This window comes from Lontra canadensis, unplaced genomic scaffold, assembly GCF_010015895.1.
Source record: "Lontra canadensis isolate GAN:19392208 unplaced genomic scaffold, GSC_riverotter_1.0 scaffold82, whole genome shotgun sequence".
In the NCBI taxonomy this organism is placed as follows: Eukaryota; Metazoa; Chordata; class Mammalia; order Carnivora; family Mustelidae; genus Lontra; species Lontra canadensis.
In genome coordinates, this window is record NW_022631076.1 from 1,530,694 (window position 1) to 1,545,135 (window position 14,442).

The 14,442-nt window shown below is 45.8% G+C and overlaps 1 protein-coding gene across 1 annotated transcript in view; it reads left to right on the top strand.

The window, feature by feature from the left end:
• ATP8B1 (ATPase phospholipid transporting 8B1) overlaps positions 1 to 14,442 on the top strand; it is a 116,256-nt gene that overhangs the window by 67,675 nt on the left and 34,139 nt on the right. The window contains exons 3-10 of the mRNA XM_032882416.1: positions 6,099 to 6,196; positions 7,511 to 7,624; positions 9,299 to 9,397; positions 9,496 to 9,557; positions 11,845 to 11,917; positions 12,025 to 12,095; positions 14,056 to 14,138; positions 14,263 to 14,421. Coding sequence (XP_032738307.1) covers positions 6,099 to 6,196; positions 7,511 to 7,624; positions 9,299 to 9,397; positions 9,496 to 9,557; positions 11,845 to 11,917; positions 12,025 to 12,095; positions 14,056 to 14,138; positions 14,263 to 14,421 — 759 coding nt within the window. The remainder of the gene's footprint in view (positions 1 to 6,098; positions 6,197 to 7,510; positions 7,625 to 9,298; positions 9,398 to 9,495; positions 9,558 to 11,844; positions 11,918 to 12,024; positions 12,096 to 14,055; positions 14,139 to 14,262; positions 14,422 to 14,442) is intronic.

Below are 14,442 nucleotides of genomic sequence, written 5' to 3' on the forward strand. Positions count from 1 at the left end.
TGTGGTTTGTTGGTTTTTCCTTTTGATGTTAAACTTGAGATCTTTTTATTCTGCTTCTCCATTGTGGTTCGTACCAACCCGTGTAGCTGTTTGGTTGTTGGCTTGTCTGTAAGCAAGAAATCAGAACCAGCAGTAAGGATAAGGGTCCAGGGGAACTTACTTTCTGTATGGCAGCTGTCAAAGGTTTGGGTGCCAGTGGGAGCACTCTGAACATCGTGTGGCAATGTTTAGATGTGTTGAATATGCATTTACCAAATTTGGGGATGATTCTGAGCCATTGCTGGCCGATGTCACGTGCATTTCTGAACACATGAATTGATGGGTTTATAAATGTTGTTAGTTGCTATCTTCAGAGCTTTTTACCAAAGGGCCATACGTGCATTTTTTGCTGGTCAATTTATTATTTCTTCTCTTTTCTTAGTATTTCCATTCTAGAAAATGGGATAAGCTCTCTTCTTTTTCTGTAAATTAGCCTTGTGGTCCAAATGTCTAGTAAAGTTCTCTGTTCCAAGTGAGTAATTTAGTAAATGTTTGATCAAAGAGACGAGTATTTCCAGGTGTTACTTTGCTGCCCTTCCTAAAGGCATGTGCTTTAGCACAGAGCTTCTCATACCGTATTAGTAGGTGTTGATTTAAAAAAAAAAAAAAATGTGCCAGTGGTCACATTAATTTTGAAAAGACCAAATTAAATACAATTAAATACATTTCTTCTCTGAGCCCTTAATATGCCAGTGGGTCCATTGAAGGTCCAAAAGAGGGATGCAGAAAGATATAATGTGTTTTGCAAATGCATTTAAACCCCAGAACACTGTCTTCACTTTTCTTAGGATCCCTGCTTGAAATTTTCCTCAAGCGATTAGCATAACACTCAGAGGAGAATCAGGAGAAGGCATTAGTTTGTTTGCCCTCTGATTTGCCTGAATTATGCCAGTCAAGGAACCTTGCTGGAAATAGGGTGGTTCTTGATTATTTGACTGCAGTCATGTTTCTAAAATTAACTAGAAAATTCCTGTGGTTAAGGTCAGCATGTTGCAGATCAAGACCTACTGGTTATTTTCTCCAGTCTCCCCAAGGTGTTATCACAGCCTAAAATGAAGAGACCAAGGGCATTTCTGGTAGACCCTTCACTGCCATTGCTTGAGGTCAGACACCCTTTCTGTCGGAAGCAACTAACATCAGAATGGGCTGGGGATGAGGCATAGTGCAGGACAAACGGAGGAACCACTGGCTAGGGGCTTAATTATGGGGGAAATTTCAAGCAAAGTGAGGGTTGCTGGAGGGGAGGTAGGTGGGGTGATGGGCTTAAGGAGGGCACTTGATGTAATGAGCACTGGGTGTTACACACAACTGATGAATCAGTAAATCCTACCCTGAAACTAATGCACTGTATGTATGGTAACTAAATTGAATTTATTTATTTTTAAGATTTTATTCACTTATTAGAGAGAGAGAGAGAGAGAGAGCACACGAGTGGAGGAACAGGGGAGGGGGCAGAGAGAGAAGCAGACTCCCCGCTGAGTGGGGGGCTGGATCCCAGGACCCTGGGATCATGACCTGAGCCAAAGGCACACACACACTTAACCGACTGAGCCACCCAGGCATCCCAGCTAAATTGAATTTAAATAAAAAATTAAAACAAAAAAGAACCACGGGGTACTGGGGAGGCAATGAATCTAGCTCATTCACTAACTGGGCAGCTTATTCTTTCCTCTCGAGTTTTTCTGAGATTGATTTTTATCCCTTCCCTGTGGCCTTTTCTTGCTTCTTGAGGAATCCAGTCTGTTTTCCTTCTTAGCCTTCGTGGGTTTTAGAACAGCAGCTCAGCGAGGTTCTGGGACACTGGTAGGTGGAGCTGTGTCGCAAACCATCTGCATGCTAACAGAAACTGTTAAAAGCACATACACTTTCAAGTTACCAAAACCTAGAATGGATTCAAGATCACCCTTTAAAATCTCTTTTTTAGCTCTTTTTATTTAGATCTTCTGTTCCAGCGGGGGGAGAACTGTTCTGATCGCGTGTACGCCATATTCTGGTCGTGTAACAGTGCTTATGAGTTGTCTGGTGGTTCCGTTTTAATTTTCCCATTTGGTAAAACTGCACTTCTGCTAGAAAGAGCTGGGTGCAGTTCCATTTGTAATGGCACGATCATGATGATGACCCGATGAAGGGCAGCCAAGGTGAGGCAAGAGGAATTGGCAGTAATGGTATTGTGGTTTTTAAAAAAGTAAAACAGAAAAGGAATCCTTTAAAAACGGAAATACAGTATCTTCAGAAGTATATCTTTATTTTGATAATTGTATAGGATTGATAATTTTAGGGGCACCTCGGTGGCTCAGGTCATAATCCCAGGGTCCCGGGATCAAGCTGTGCATCCGGCTCCATGCTCAGTGGGGAGCCTGCTTCTCCCTCTCCCTCAGCCCCTACCCCTGCTTGTGCTTGCTCATGCTTGCTCTGTCAAATAATAAAATCTTTAAAAAATAATAATTTTAGAATTCTTACCTGTAAATGTTCTTTAATATATTCCCATCTCCATAAATAGTTGAGTCCCTTTAGTTGTTAATTTCCCTCTCTCACCGGTGTGCCAGGGAGGGGGCGGAGGGGTTCATTCCAGCTGGGTTGATCACTCATGTATGGCCTACAAAGGAAGTTTGTCTGGTATGCACATTCAAACCCAAGTCCGCGGAAGACCTGATGGCAAGAGGCGCTTCCTCATCTTTCCTTCCTGATGGATGACATCCTTGTCTTGAGTTTTCATAGTAGCCCTATGCTTATCCCTTCCTGTGAGGAAACCAAGCGAGGTCGGGTACTTGACTTCCGCCCTTCCTGGTGGAAAAGTCAACCCTGTGCTCAGAAGCAACCCTCCCATCTCGGCTCGTGGGCAGACTTCTCGGGGTGGTGTGGAGCATAGATTGCAAAAGAAGGCCCAGTGCATACAGCCAAATGGTCAGAGAAACTGGACTCCTTAGCATGATGTCTTATATGTAGTAAGCACTGAGCAAATGTTCTCTCCGGGGCCACACGTCATGGGCCAGAAGAAGTCAAGCAGCAGGTGGATAAAACAGACCAGGCGGGTGGAAATATTTTCCTTCTGTGGATGTAGCCTGACTGCTGGGTGCATCATCGCTCAGTGAGAAGGTCCCTTTCGCTGAAATTTCCATTAGGTTCTGGGCTCCATCAATAGGGCATCGGTGGCGACAGAGAGGACTTGAGCCAGAAGTAAACTAAATCTCATCTTGTGAGCTTTACCTTTCCTAGTCATCAGGAAGGTCTGCAAGCATATCTTCCATGGGTACTTTCAACACATCATGGGGGGCCCCAGTCTGCCCGGTGAGCTGGTTGCAGGCCCGGAGACCACTGGCATGCCTGTCGCCAGAGCAGCTAAGCCTGCAGTAGTGGGACCCTTGTTTCAGTTTTGCAGAGTGAAGGCCATGTAAGGGGACAGGTTGAAAGCCAGGGAGTCTCCAAGGCCAGCACCGAAGCTCGAGAGGAAAGAAGGGAGGACCAGATACCCAGTAGGAGGAGTTCCTATCACCACAGGATGGCTGACAACTGCTATAACATAGGGGGTGACAGGTCAACTCAGAAATCTACCTCCAGCGAGTCCTTAGCTGGCTGTGGACCCACTAGAAATGACAAAAAGAAACGAGTCTGGACCAGCCCAGGAGGCAGCAGCTACAGCCATACCACAGAGGACCCCAGGATATTTTGCATATCAGGGAGGAGCCCATCTCCTGCTGATTCAGGTTTTGGGAGTAAGAGAGCCACTGGGTTGGCTCTTTGTTGAGAAACTTTAAAGCCAGCCCTACCACAAAATAGTGGTCTCACCGTGAGGTGGAGAGGTGGGTGTTGTGTCTCAGGCTGTGGAGGGAGGAACATGGAGACCACTGTGGCTGGGTTTCAGGAGCAAGGAAGCTGTAACCTTGTTGTCTCATTAAAAAGGAGACAGGGGCAAGCTCCTGTGGGGGCCCAGGCTCAGAGAAGACTTCCTGGAGACCATTCCAGCTTTCCTTTGTGTGGGCTAGATAAATATACAGGCCATCTCAAAGTGGAACACATCTTTTGTTGGAATCTCTATGTCCCACAGCCTAGTGGTAACCTCACAGTGGATTGACTGTGTGATGTCACCATGGTGCAAGCTGAGATACCAATCTTGAAGTCAGACGACCCCCACCTCACCCTCCGGCTCTTTAGACACAGTATTAGGGCGCCATCTTGCCTCAGGCCTTCCTGACTGGTTCTCCAATGCTGTAGCTGACGTCATCCCACCACCACCTCCTCCCTTTCCTCTTCCCACCCCCCAACGCCCCATGTCCCTGAATGTAGACTGGACTCCTGTCCCTTCAGGGGCAGTCAAGAGAAGTAGGAGGAGGCTGCAGCAAGAATTGTGGGCAACCAAAAGAGGAGAGTCATCACGCAGACTTTCTGCTTCTAAACAGATACCTGGAAAAAATTCTTATGAATTCCAGAAGACGATCTGAGAATGTTTATAGCAAAAGAATTTGTAATAGCAAGATGCTAGAAGCACCCCAAATATTCACCAACAGAAGAACTGATAACCCGTGGTATACACATGGTACTATAAGCCAGTGACAGTAAAGCGCAGTTACCCACACTAGTGTTGATGAAACTCACATAGCGTTGAAGGTGGAAAAGCAATTCACAGAAGAATCCACGTGATACAGCTAAAACTGGCCTGAACAACTTATTTTGGGGGGTGCGTACTTGATAAACCTATACAGAAAAATAAGGGGATGATAAGCACAGGTGTTAGGAATGTGGTTGGTGGTTAGGGTGGGAATGAGGAAGATGTGATCTCCCAGGAGATAGGAATTGTTCTTCTAAACCCATAGACAGCGTCTTCCAGTAACCATGGAGAAAACTATCTCCAAGGAGAATCAGGTTAGGAAGAGCTAGTGCTGGGCGGTGGGGGAGGGGGGTGGTTAGGGAGAAGGGCTTAATGAGACACCTGTTGGGTGAGAAATGTTCCCCCCAGCATTAGAGATGCGGTGGACACTCTCAGGTTCCTGGGAATTTGGGTCTATGCTGACTGAGTGGAACAAGTCCACTCAGCACTGCGGGTGTGACATTAAGCGCGTGAGGTAGAGCAGAGGACATTGATCTGTGATCAGGTCCCAAGAGTGTTGAATTAGTCAATGATGGCCTTTTCTTTGACTTATCCATTCACTCCCTATTTAATGGGTTAGAAACTTTACAAACCAAATACGTGAGTGTGAAAATAATAATTTGGTTTCATTTAGCTGTGACCTCCCGAGGCTCTGGGATTGTGTTTGGCTCGTGTTTAATGAGGATTATTCTTAGAACCCCAGTGTTCTGTGGACAGTCGGTCAAATGACAACATGTCCACTAGTTTTCTGGGGCTGCCGTAACAAAGTGTCACCATCTGGGTGGCTTCAACAGCAGAAACTTAATTATCTCCGATCTGGAGCCTGCAGGTCTGCGGTCAAGGTGTGGGCAGGTGTTGGTTCCTCCGGAGGCTGGAAGGGAAGGAAGGGTCTGTTCCAGGCCTCGCCTGTTGGCTTGGAGGTGGCAGTGTTTTCCCTGTGACTTCACCACCTCGACCCACTGTGCATTCTGTGTGCAGATTTACTTTGTTTTAGAAGGCCATCAGTCCGCTTGGGTTGGGGGCGACTCTAATGACCTCATTTTAACTTGCTTACATCTGCCGTAACCCGAATTGGAAGTCAGGTCATCGTATAATATAAAGGTTATGTTATCAGGGGACGCCTGGGTGGCTCAGTTGGTTGGACGACTGCCTTCAGCTCAGGTCATGATCCCGGGGTCCCGGGATCGAGTCCCACATCGGGGTCCCGGGATCGAGTCCCACATCGGGCTCCCAGCTCCATGGGGAGTCTGCTTCTCCCTCTGACCTTCTCCTCCCTCATGCTCTCTCTCACTGTCTCGCTCTCAAATAAATAAAATCTTTAAAAAAAAAAAAAAAGTTATGTTATCAGGTTACATTCCGAGGCACGGAGTGGGAGTTCAGACTTCAATATCTGAACCTGGGAAGGACAAAATTCAGCCCATACCCATATGCTAATTCTCTGCCCGATGGGCTTTTTTCTCTTTCTTTTTAAAAGATTGTACGTGGCAAGTCAAAGCAAATGATCGAAGCTTCCATGAACAACCTCACTTCATGAACACAAGGTTCTTTTGTATTAAGGAGAGCAAGTACTCGGTAAGTTGATTTTAACTTTCTAAAAACTCTTTACTAAAAGCCAGCGTCCTCCAGTGGCCCTTATGCTTTCCAGCTCCACGAGACACCTGCCTTCCAGATTATCCCTGGCCCCGGGCCGTTGGTAATCATTGTCCGTTCTATAGAGTATCATGATTATTCATCACACCCAGTTTTATAAACGTGAATAGGAGTGGCTTGACATGGACCAAAACAAAATTATGTAGACTGGAATCTTCCCTATGTGCACAGAGCTCTCTTAATGTTTTATGTAAGAATTTATAATAATGTCACAGAAGCCTTGTGTTTGAAAGTAATAGGAATTTGAAAGGAATCTTGATAACTTCTCTCCCACTTCTCTGCCTGTGATAGACTTAGAGACTTTGAAGATATTTTCACCTCAAATAATCCTGATTACCTTTAAAATATGATAACACCTGTCAAGTGTGTGCTTACATGTTGTAACATGTCTTTTAGCTCTCTAGGACAGCTGTAACAGGGATACAAACGGGCTAGTTTAAGACAACAGAAATTCGTTCTCTTACAGTTTGGGGAGCCAGAAGTCCAAAATCACAGTGTCAGCAGGGTTGGTTCCTTCTAGAAGGCATGAGGGAAGGTCTGTTCCAAGTTTCTCCCCTAGCTTCTGGAGGTGGCTGACAATCCTTGGCACCCCCTGGCTTGTAGACACATCCCTTTAATCTCTGGCTTCATCTTCACATGGCCTTGTCCCTGTGTGTCCCCATGTCTGTGTCCAGCTGTCCTCGTCTTCTAAAGATGGCAGTTGTCAGATCAGGACCCACCTTAATCCAGTGTGACGTCGCTGTAACATGATCCCATCTGCAAAGACCCCATTCCCAAATAAGATGACAGTCATGGGTCCTACTATTAGGATCGAGCATATCTTTTGGGGCACACAGTTCAGCACATAGTAGCCTTCATCCCTCCTTAAGTAAAAGAGTGTCCCTTCTCCAGCTTTGTGGTCCACGCGGACATCTCGCTTTGCTCCATTTTCTAAGAGGCTCTGAGATGTCGAGGAATCTGCCAGCAGCACCTACTTGTCCTCTAGCCAGATTTGCCGTGGAGATCCTTTGAGGGCAAATGTCTACTTCTTGTTACTGTCTCTGACCTGAGCCTCCAAGGAGTCAAGGAGACCCTGTTTAGAATAAAAGGCATAAAGGAAATCTCAGTGTCTTTCTGGGCAATGTCTCTGTGTCACCATAGGCCATCAGGCTTTAGGGATTTTTGCAGGTGTGTTTACACTGGGACAAATGTGTGACCTCACGTAGAGTGACTTTCTTTTTTTTTTTTCCCCAACAGAATAATGCAATTAAAACATACAAGTATAATGCGTTTTCCTTTCTACCGATGAATTTGTTTGAGCAGTTTAAGAGAGCAGCCAATTTCTATTTCCTGATTCTTCTTATCTTACAGGTAATGACCTTTGGCATCTTAAATCTGTTTTGAATTGGGATGACTCAGTAACACTGAAACTGTGGACATGTATAATCTTGAAAGTAGTTACACTAATGTAAAGGAACCAGAACCAGGGCGACAGTGTCCCATGAACAGGGAAAGGAAGCGAATGGAGATATTTTAATTGTATATTTTTAAAAAATTCCATTTCATCCTGATGTGTTAAAACTGGTTTCCCCAAAGTGACTACAGTTAAAACCTTCACTTTGTAAAATTATTTGTACCTTAAAATTCTGGTTTTCTGTGTGCTTGCTTGCCCTTTGTTTTTTCTTCAGATGCTTGATTTCCTCAAGAATATTAATTTGTGTTAATATTTGAGTCATAAATCTCAGTAATTATTTTTGCAAGCTGCTTTTACATGGACAAAAGGCCTGTCCTTTTCCTCAGTCTTTGTCCCCATTGTGGCAAAGGATTCACTTACCTGGAGAGTATTAATTTTCCCTGTGTAGTAACTGTTGTTAGAATCGGAGGAACTTTACACCCTCTCGTTGCCAGAATGTTGACCTTTAGCCCCTGATGTGCAGGTTACAAAGGGCAGCATAGCCACTTGGTTTTACTAGCTTTTTTACAACCAGAACTGGATTTAGAAAACGGTCTCATCTGCCGGGATTCCCTCCGGAAGGCTTCATGAGATGGGAGTGTGTGTGTGCCCAGGTCGGGATGCAGGGTGCGGGCAGTGGCGAGGAAACCCGAGGGAGAAACAGAGACCCGACAGATGCGGTAGAATATGAAACCTCCAGGCATGAGAGTACAGAATGGTCCTGTTATCAGGAAGGACCTTTGAAATAGGCCTGTGTGGAGACAAACACTAAAATTTGAAGGCTCTGCTTTGTGATAGGTGAGCTGTCCTTCCCTGCCTGCCTTCCCTCAAACAAGGAAAAGGGGAATTACACACAGTGAGAATAATGCGGCAAGTGATCTTTCTGTCTTCCAGCCCACCCCTAATCATCTTCTCCAAGGAAAAAGCAATTTAAATTAGAATAAGTTATAGCCAGTTGCTTGCCTGGTTACTTCACTTAATTCTTCTCTTGTGATGCAAGGGCTATCATAACCTCCATTTTGCAGAGAAACTGAGGCCTGGGCAGGTACAGGAACTTGCTCCAAATCCCAAAGCCCTAAGTGAGAGAGCAGGACAGGATTTGGATCCAGGAATTTCTCTGCCGAGCTTGTCCTTTTAGCCACTACATTATGTGGTCTGAGGATCCATAGGACGATTACAAGAGATCTTTACTATTTTTGCCTCCCAATCTTTTGTTCCTGTCTTCAAGGGGACAAGGCCTCCTGGGAGGGCAGCAGCCCCTTTCTCGCTGGACCAGTAGCAAAGATGCCCAGAGCAATAATGAGCTTTCAGCCACTCCCTAATGCATCCTGACCTCCATCCTGAGACCCTCAGAGACCACTGGCTGGGCAAGCAGCCGTGGAGAGCCTGTTCTCTGCATGTCCTCCGGGATCTGTTCTGGAGGTCAGAAGCTGGAGAGGGCAGCAGGAAGAAGGCTGGCCGGAGGCTCGGATGCCTTTCCTTTCCTCCAGGCTCTGCAGGGCGTAGACTCGGTGTTGGGGGAGGTTGGAGTTAGCAGTCACCTGTAGAGGCCATGCCTCCGTGGGCACACGTCTTCCTTGTGTTTCTGGTAGGCGATACCTGAAATCTCGACCCTGGCGTGGTACACCACCCTGTTCCCCTTGCTCGTGGTGTTGGGCATCACGGCCATCAAGGACCTGGTGGACGACGTGGTAAGGATCGCTCGTGCGGCTTTCTCCTCGCCGAGGCGGCATCCGTACCTTCTATTTTGAGATGATTAAAATAACCTTTTGCCTTCTGTCTTCTAAAGGCTCGCCATAAAATGGATAACGAAGTCAATAATAGGACGTGTGAAGTCATTAAGGATGGCAGGTACCGTGCCTTCCTTTGTTTGCCACTTAGTTACAGGGATAGAGTGGGTCACTGTGCTCAGAAACAGACTTCGAGACAACCTTTCCGACCTTCAACCCTTCCGAAGGCTGTCAGCACAGTGGCCATTTCCCTTGAAGGGAAATGTTAATTTACTAAGACTTGGTCTCCTCCTCGCGACCCAGAGGCTGTAGCCAAGTTGGGTTACGGGCCCTACGGTCTCAGCACTGTTGTGTTTATTTATTTTTTTTAATTTTTATTTATTATTTGAGAGGGAGAAAGATTGAGCAGGGGAGGGAAGAGGGAGAAGCAGGTTTGCCGCTGAGGACTTGATCCCAGGACCCCGGGGATCATGACCTGAGCCGAAGGCAGACATTGAACTGACCCAGCCACCCAGGCGCCCCGGCACTGTTGACACTGTTCACTCCTTCAGCTTGGAGTTCCCAAACCGATGTGTTCAAGATCCCGCCCAAATACCTGGACATCGTTCCTGATTCTCCATCTCAAGGGATTTCTCCCTTCTCTGCACTTCGAGAGCATTTTGCTTTGCTCTTTCGTCTCGTGGCCTGACTTTCATTAGGGTTATCGGTGTTGGCGTCTCAGCTGTCCCGAACTCTAGGTTTCTCAAAGAGACTGTCCTGATGGTATTCGGTTAGGGTTTCTGTGGGGTTTTTGTTTGTTTGTTTGTTTTGGTCCCTCAGAGCCTCCGACACACCGGAAGTGCTCCATAAATGTTAAATAACTACCGTCCCCTGTGACCGAGGTGCCAAGTCACAGACCAGGAATGAGCTGTTTTCTCTGCAGGGCCTGGAGGCAGAACCACAAGTCAGGGGCTAAAAATAGTGACTGAGAAGATGCCAAATTACTGTGCTGTACCCCGGAAACTAGGATATTCGAGATCAATCACACTTCAGTGAAAAAGAAAAAAATAGTGTGAAGGCCCAGTTCAAAGACTCTTTTAGATGTTGACCCTGAGAAAAAGAAGGTGACTTAGATGCACAGTTCTGCTGTGTCTAATTTGCATACAGACGCTGTCAGTCTGTTTGGATGGCTTTTTTTCCTGCCCCGATAAGTGGATTCTGTTCTGAAGGTTTCCTTTCAAATCACTTAGAGTCACTGTCAGGGAGATCGGTAAGATTCACAGCCAGCCCCCACGACCCCGGCGATAGGCCACAGCCTGGTTAACTCCATTGATAAAGAGTAGTTCCGAGTGGCCTTGAATTTGGGGTTGGGTGCATATCGGATGGGGCTGTGGCCCCAGCTCCCCCTGGACTAGGGTTAAGCCTGTGTGGAGACTTGGACCTTGTTGGGAGGGCAGGGGACCTCCCAAGGGGAAACCAGATGTCACAGTGGAAGGGTTCAACCGAATTGTCTCTCATACCCCCAAAAAGCTGTGGGAAGAAGGTTCTTAACTTGTTCATTTGTAATTTGACACTCATATGCCAATTCTAATTTATAGTTTCCCAGATACTGACATATAAACTAACTACCACTTCATTTATTGACAGATGAGCCAAGCTTTTTTTTTTGATGCTAAGATTAAGAATTGTGTATTAAATTCTAATAAAATTGGTGAAACTGGTGTATAGGCATATATTTAAGATGTATTTTAAGTTGAAAAAAAAAATACCCATTTTCAACTCCAGCTCTCTTTTATCCATGAATTAATGGGAGGACACACATAGTAATTGGATTTCTGCCTCCAAAGATATTAAGATTATTAGTTATGATAGATTCGCAGTATCTATCAGGGATACCTTTTCTATAGATGAACATCTTTAAAACAGACTACTTGTTTTAAAAGATATTTTAAAAAGATGTTTAAAAAAGATGTTGACTTGTGAGATATTTAAAGGGCATTTCCTATGAAATTTAAGACTGAAAATAGCCCCGGGATCACCTGAGACCTGCGTCCTCAGCAGGTGGTGGACAGCCCAAAGGAAAGAGAGCAGGAGAGGTAGGAGCACACAGGACGTGAGCAAAAACAAAGGCGGTGCCCGGTATCCCTCCTTGCTTGCACATTTAAGTAGCCCCCTCTAGCCTTCACTATGTAACCTAGGAAAGAACAGGTCACAAAAGTCCCCATCACCACCACTTCCTTTAGAGGAGACTGTGATTCCCACAACCACTCAGTGTGGTTTCATCATTCAATGGCTGTACTTTGAGGAAAACCCTTTCTCTGTGATAGTCCCGCTTTCCCCAGAATGTTGGCTTCTAGAAAGAATAATTCCAAATCTTTTGCCAGTAACTTTGAAAAAGCCAATAAACTATCAATATTTTTAACATTTAGATTCAAAGTTGCCAAGTGGAAAGAGATTCAAGTTGGAGATGTCATTCGCCTGAAAAAAAATGATTTTATTCCCGTAAGTGAATAAACCCTGCATGCCTCGTGTGTTGACCTCCCAGCGGCTCTGGTGCTCAGTTTTGCCTTGGGGATCTGTGTGTGATCAGTGTGTTTTGTTCTGAGCAGGCTGACGTCCTGCTCCTGTCCAGCTCGGAGCCCAACAGCCTCTGCTATGTTGAAACAGCCGAACTGGACGGGTAAGTGGGTCTTCACTGGGCCTGTTCGGAGGCCGACGGTTGAGGGTACATTCATTCCACTGAAAATTGCATCATGAAAAGGAGCCTGAGGTCTGGCCCTGCCCCCAGCGCTTGCTGGGTACCCAACAGTGTCCCCAGCAGACCAGCCTCTCTTTTTCCCAATTCCATCTGTAAAGTAGGGATTTCAAGCATGCCCTCCCCCAACTTTGAGGGAACGTAGAAGCATGGATGCCTGAGCCCTTTGTACACAACTGAGCAGTGTCGTGATGTCGAGATGCATATGAATGACTGTCGGTATAATCTGTTTTAGAAAAAACCAGATTCTTAAAGAGTATCTGTCAGTAGGCACTCCTGGATTTTCCCTTTGTTGGTTCTGGTTACTACACTGCCACTGCTTTTGACCAGTTTGGAATGCATTGCTTGAGTGCTTACTGTGTTGCCTTAGTGTTATGTATTAGCTCATTTAGTCTCCTCAGCAACCCTGTGAGACAAGTATTGGCCCCACCTCGACGTTACCCGTGAGGAAAGGGGGGCACAAGGATATGAGGTAGCCCGCCCAAGGTCACACAGCGAGTGGCCGGGTTGGGACGCTGCTCCCCTGTGCTGGTTCTCCAAGCTAGTGTTGGCACTTCCCCCTCTGAGGTGAGCACCTTACCTCACACCCTAGATACCCCTAAGTTCTCTGTGGAGAGCTGAAGTCCTCTCAGAGGCACCAGGTCTGTCTTTGCTCTGTAAGTTGGTCAGCTGATCAGTCTTCCCTATAAAACTAGCCATTATCCCCATGAGTGAGAGCCTCTAAAACTTTTCAAAGGTAGCAAATCCCAACAGGCCCTGTCAGAACAGACAAAATGGGAAGGTTGAGGGCCGTAGGTCAGCGTCTGAATATATGGGAACCCCAGAGTCTGTGTTCGGGGAGCCCACAAAAGGACGTCCAGCGCCCAGATGCCCAGCCTGACTCCTTTTTCCAGAGCGTGCACCTTCCTTGCTCTGTGGGTGGGAAATGCCACGTGCTGGAGGATAAGTCTCCCACCTCTGCTCCTACATAGAATTCTCTTTCAAAGATAAGGGATCCAGTTATTCTCTCTGGAAATAATAGGTTGACAGAGTCCAAGCACTTTCTGTAACAAATACGTCTTGTAGAATCATCTTAGCGTGATTAAATATTAGAAGCTAAGTTTTGTTGTTGTTGTTTTTTAAAGATTTTATTTGTTTCTTTTAGGGAGAGAGCCTGAGCAGGGGGAGGGGGAAGGGTCAGAGGAGAGAGAGAATCTCGAGTAGACTTTGTGGTGAGCACAGAGCCCAATGCAGGGCTCGATCCCGTGACCCTGAGATCACAACCTGGGCTGAAATCAAGAGTCTGATGCTCAGGTGACTAAACCCCCTGGGTGCCCCCAGGAACTAAGTTTTTAAATAGCAGTTTGATGGGGCGCATGGGTGGCTCAGTGGTTTAAGGCTTCTGCCTTCAGCTCGGGTCATGATCCCAAGGTCCTGGGATGGAGCCCCATGTTGGGCTCTCTGCTCAGCAGGGAGCCTGTTTCCTCCCCCTCTCTCTGCCTGCTTCTCTGCCTACTTGTGATCTCTGTCAAATAAATAAATAAAAACTTTAAAAAATAATAATAAATAGCAGTTTGATAGTCTAGGCGGGTGGCGAAAGCGAAGTTAGTAAGGAGGAGGACAGGAAGCACGTGGGTGCCTCCGTCCCAACCATATTGGCCCATAAAAACAAACAGCGAAGGGGACCAACATGGCCCAAGTCATTGCCAAGGAAGTTTTTATGTTGTTCTGGAAATAACCTCACTAAATCCAAAGTTCCAAGGCAAACAGAGTTTGAAAATCGGAAAAGCTAATGACCTGGCTTTTGCTTCCAGGCATACCTAATGTTATTTTGTAGCATTTTTCATATATTTCCTTTCCAGGCTCCAAATTTTACTCATTTAATTTTCTTTTCCTCTCCTTTTAGAGAAACCAATCTAAAGTTCAAAATGGCACTTGAAATCACACACCAATACCTCCAAAGAGAAAATTCACTGACAACATTTGATGGTTTGTGCAAACATGTCTGTCTTTGTTTTAAATTTTAGTTGCTCAACTCAGTCCCAGTTAATTAAAATTAAAACCACAAGCTCTTTTGTATGTGAGTACTTATGTGAATCATATTTTTCTAAAGGTTTTATTGAATGCGAAGAACCCAATAATCGACTAGATAAATTTACAGGAACACTGTTTTGGAGAAACACAAGTTTTCCTCTGGATGCAGACAAAATTTTGTTACGTGGCTGTGTAATTAGGAACACGGATTTCTGCCATGGTTTGGTCATTTTTGCAGGTAATATCGGAGTTTCTTGGG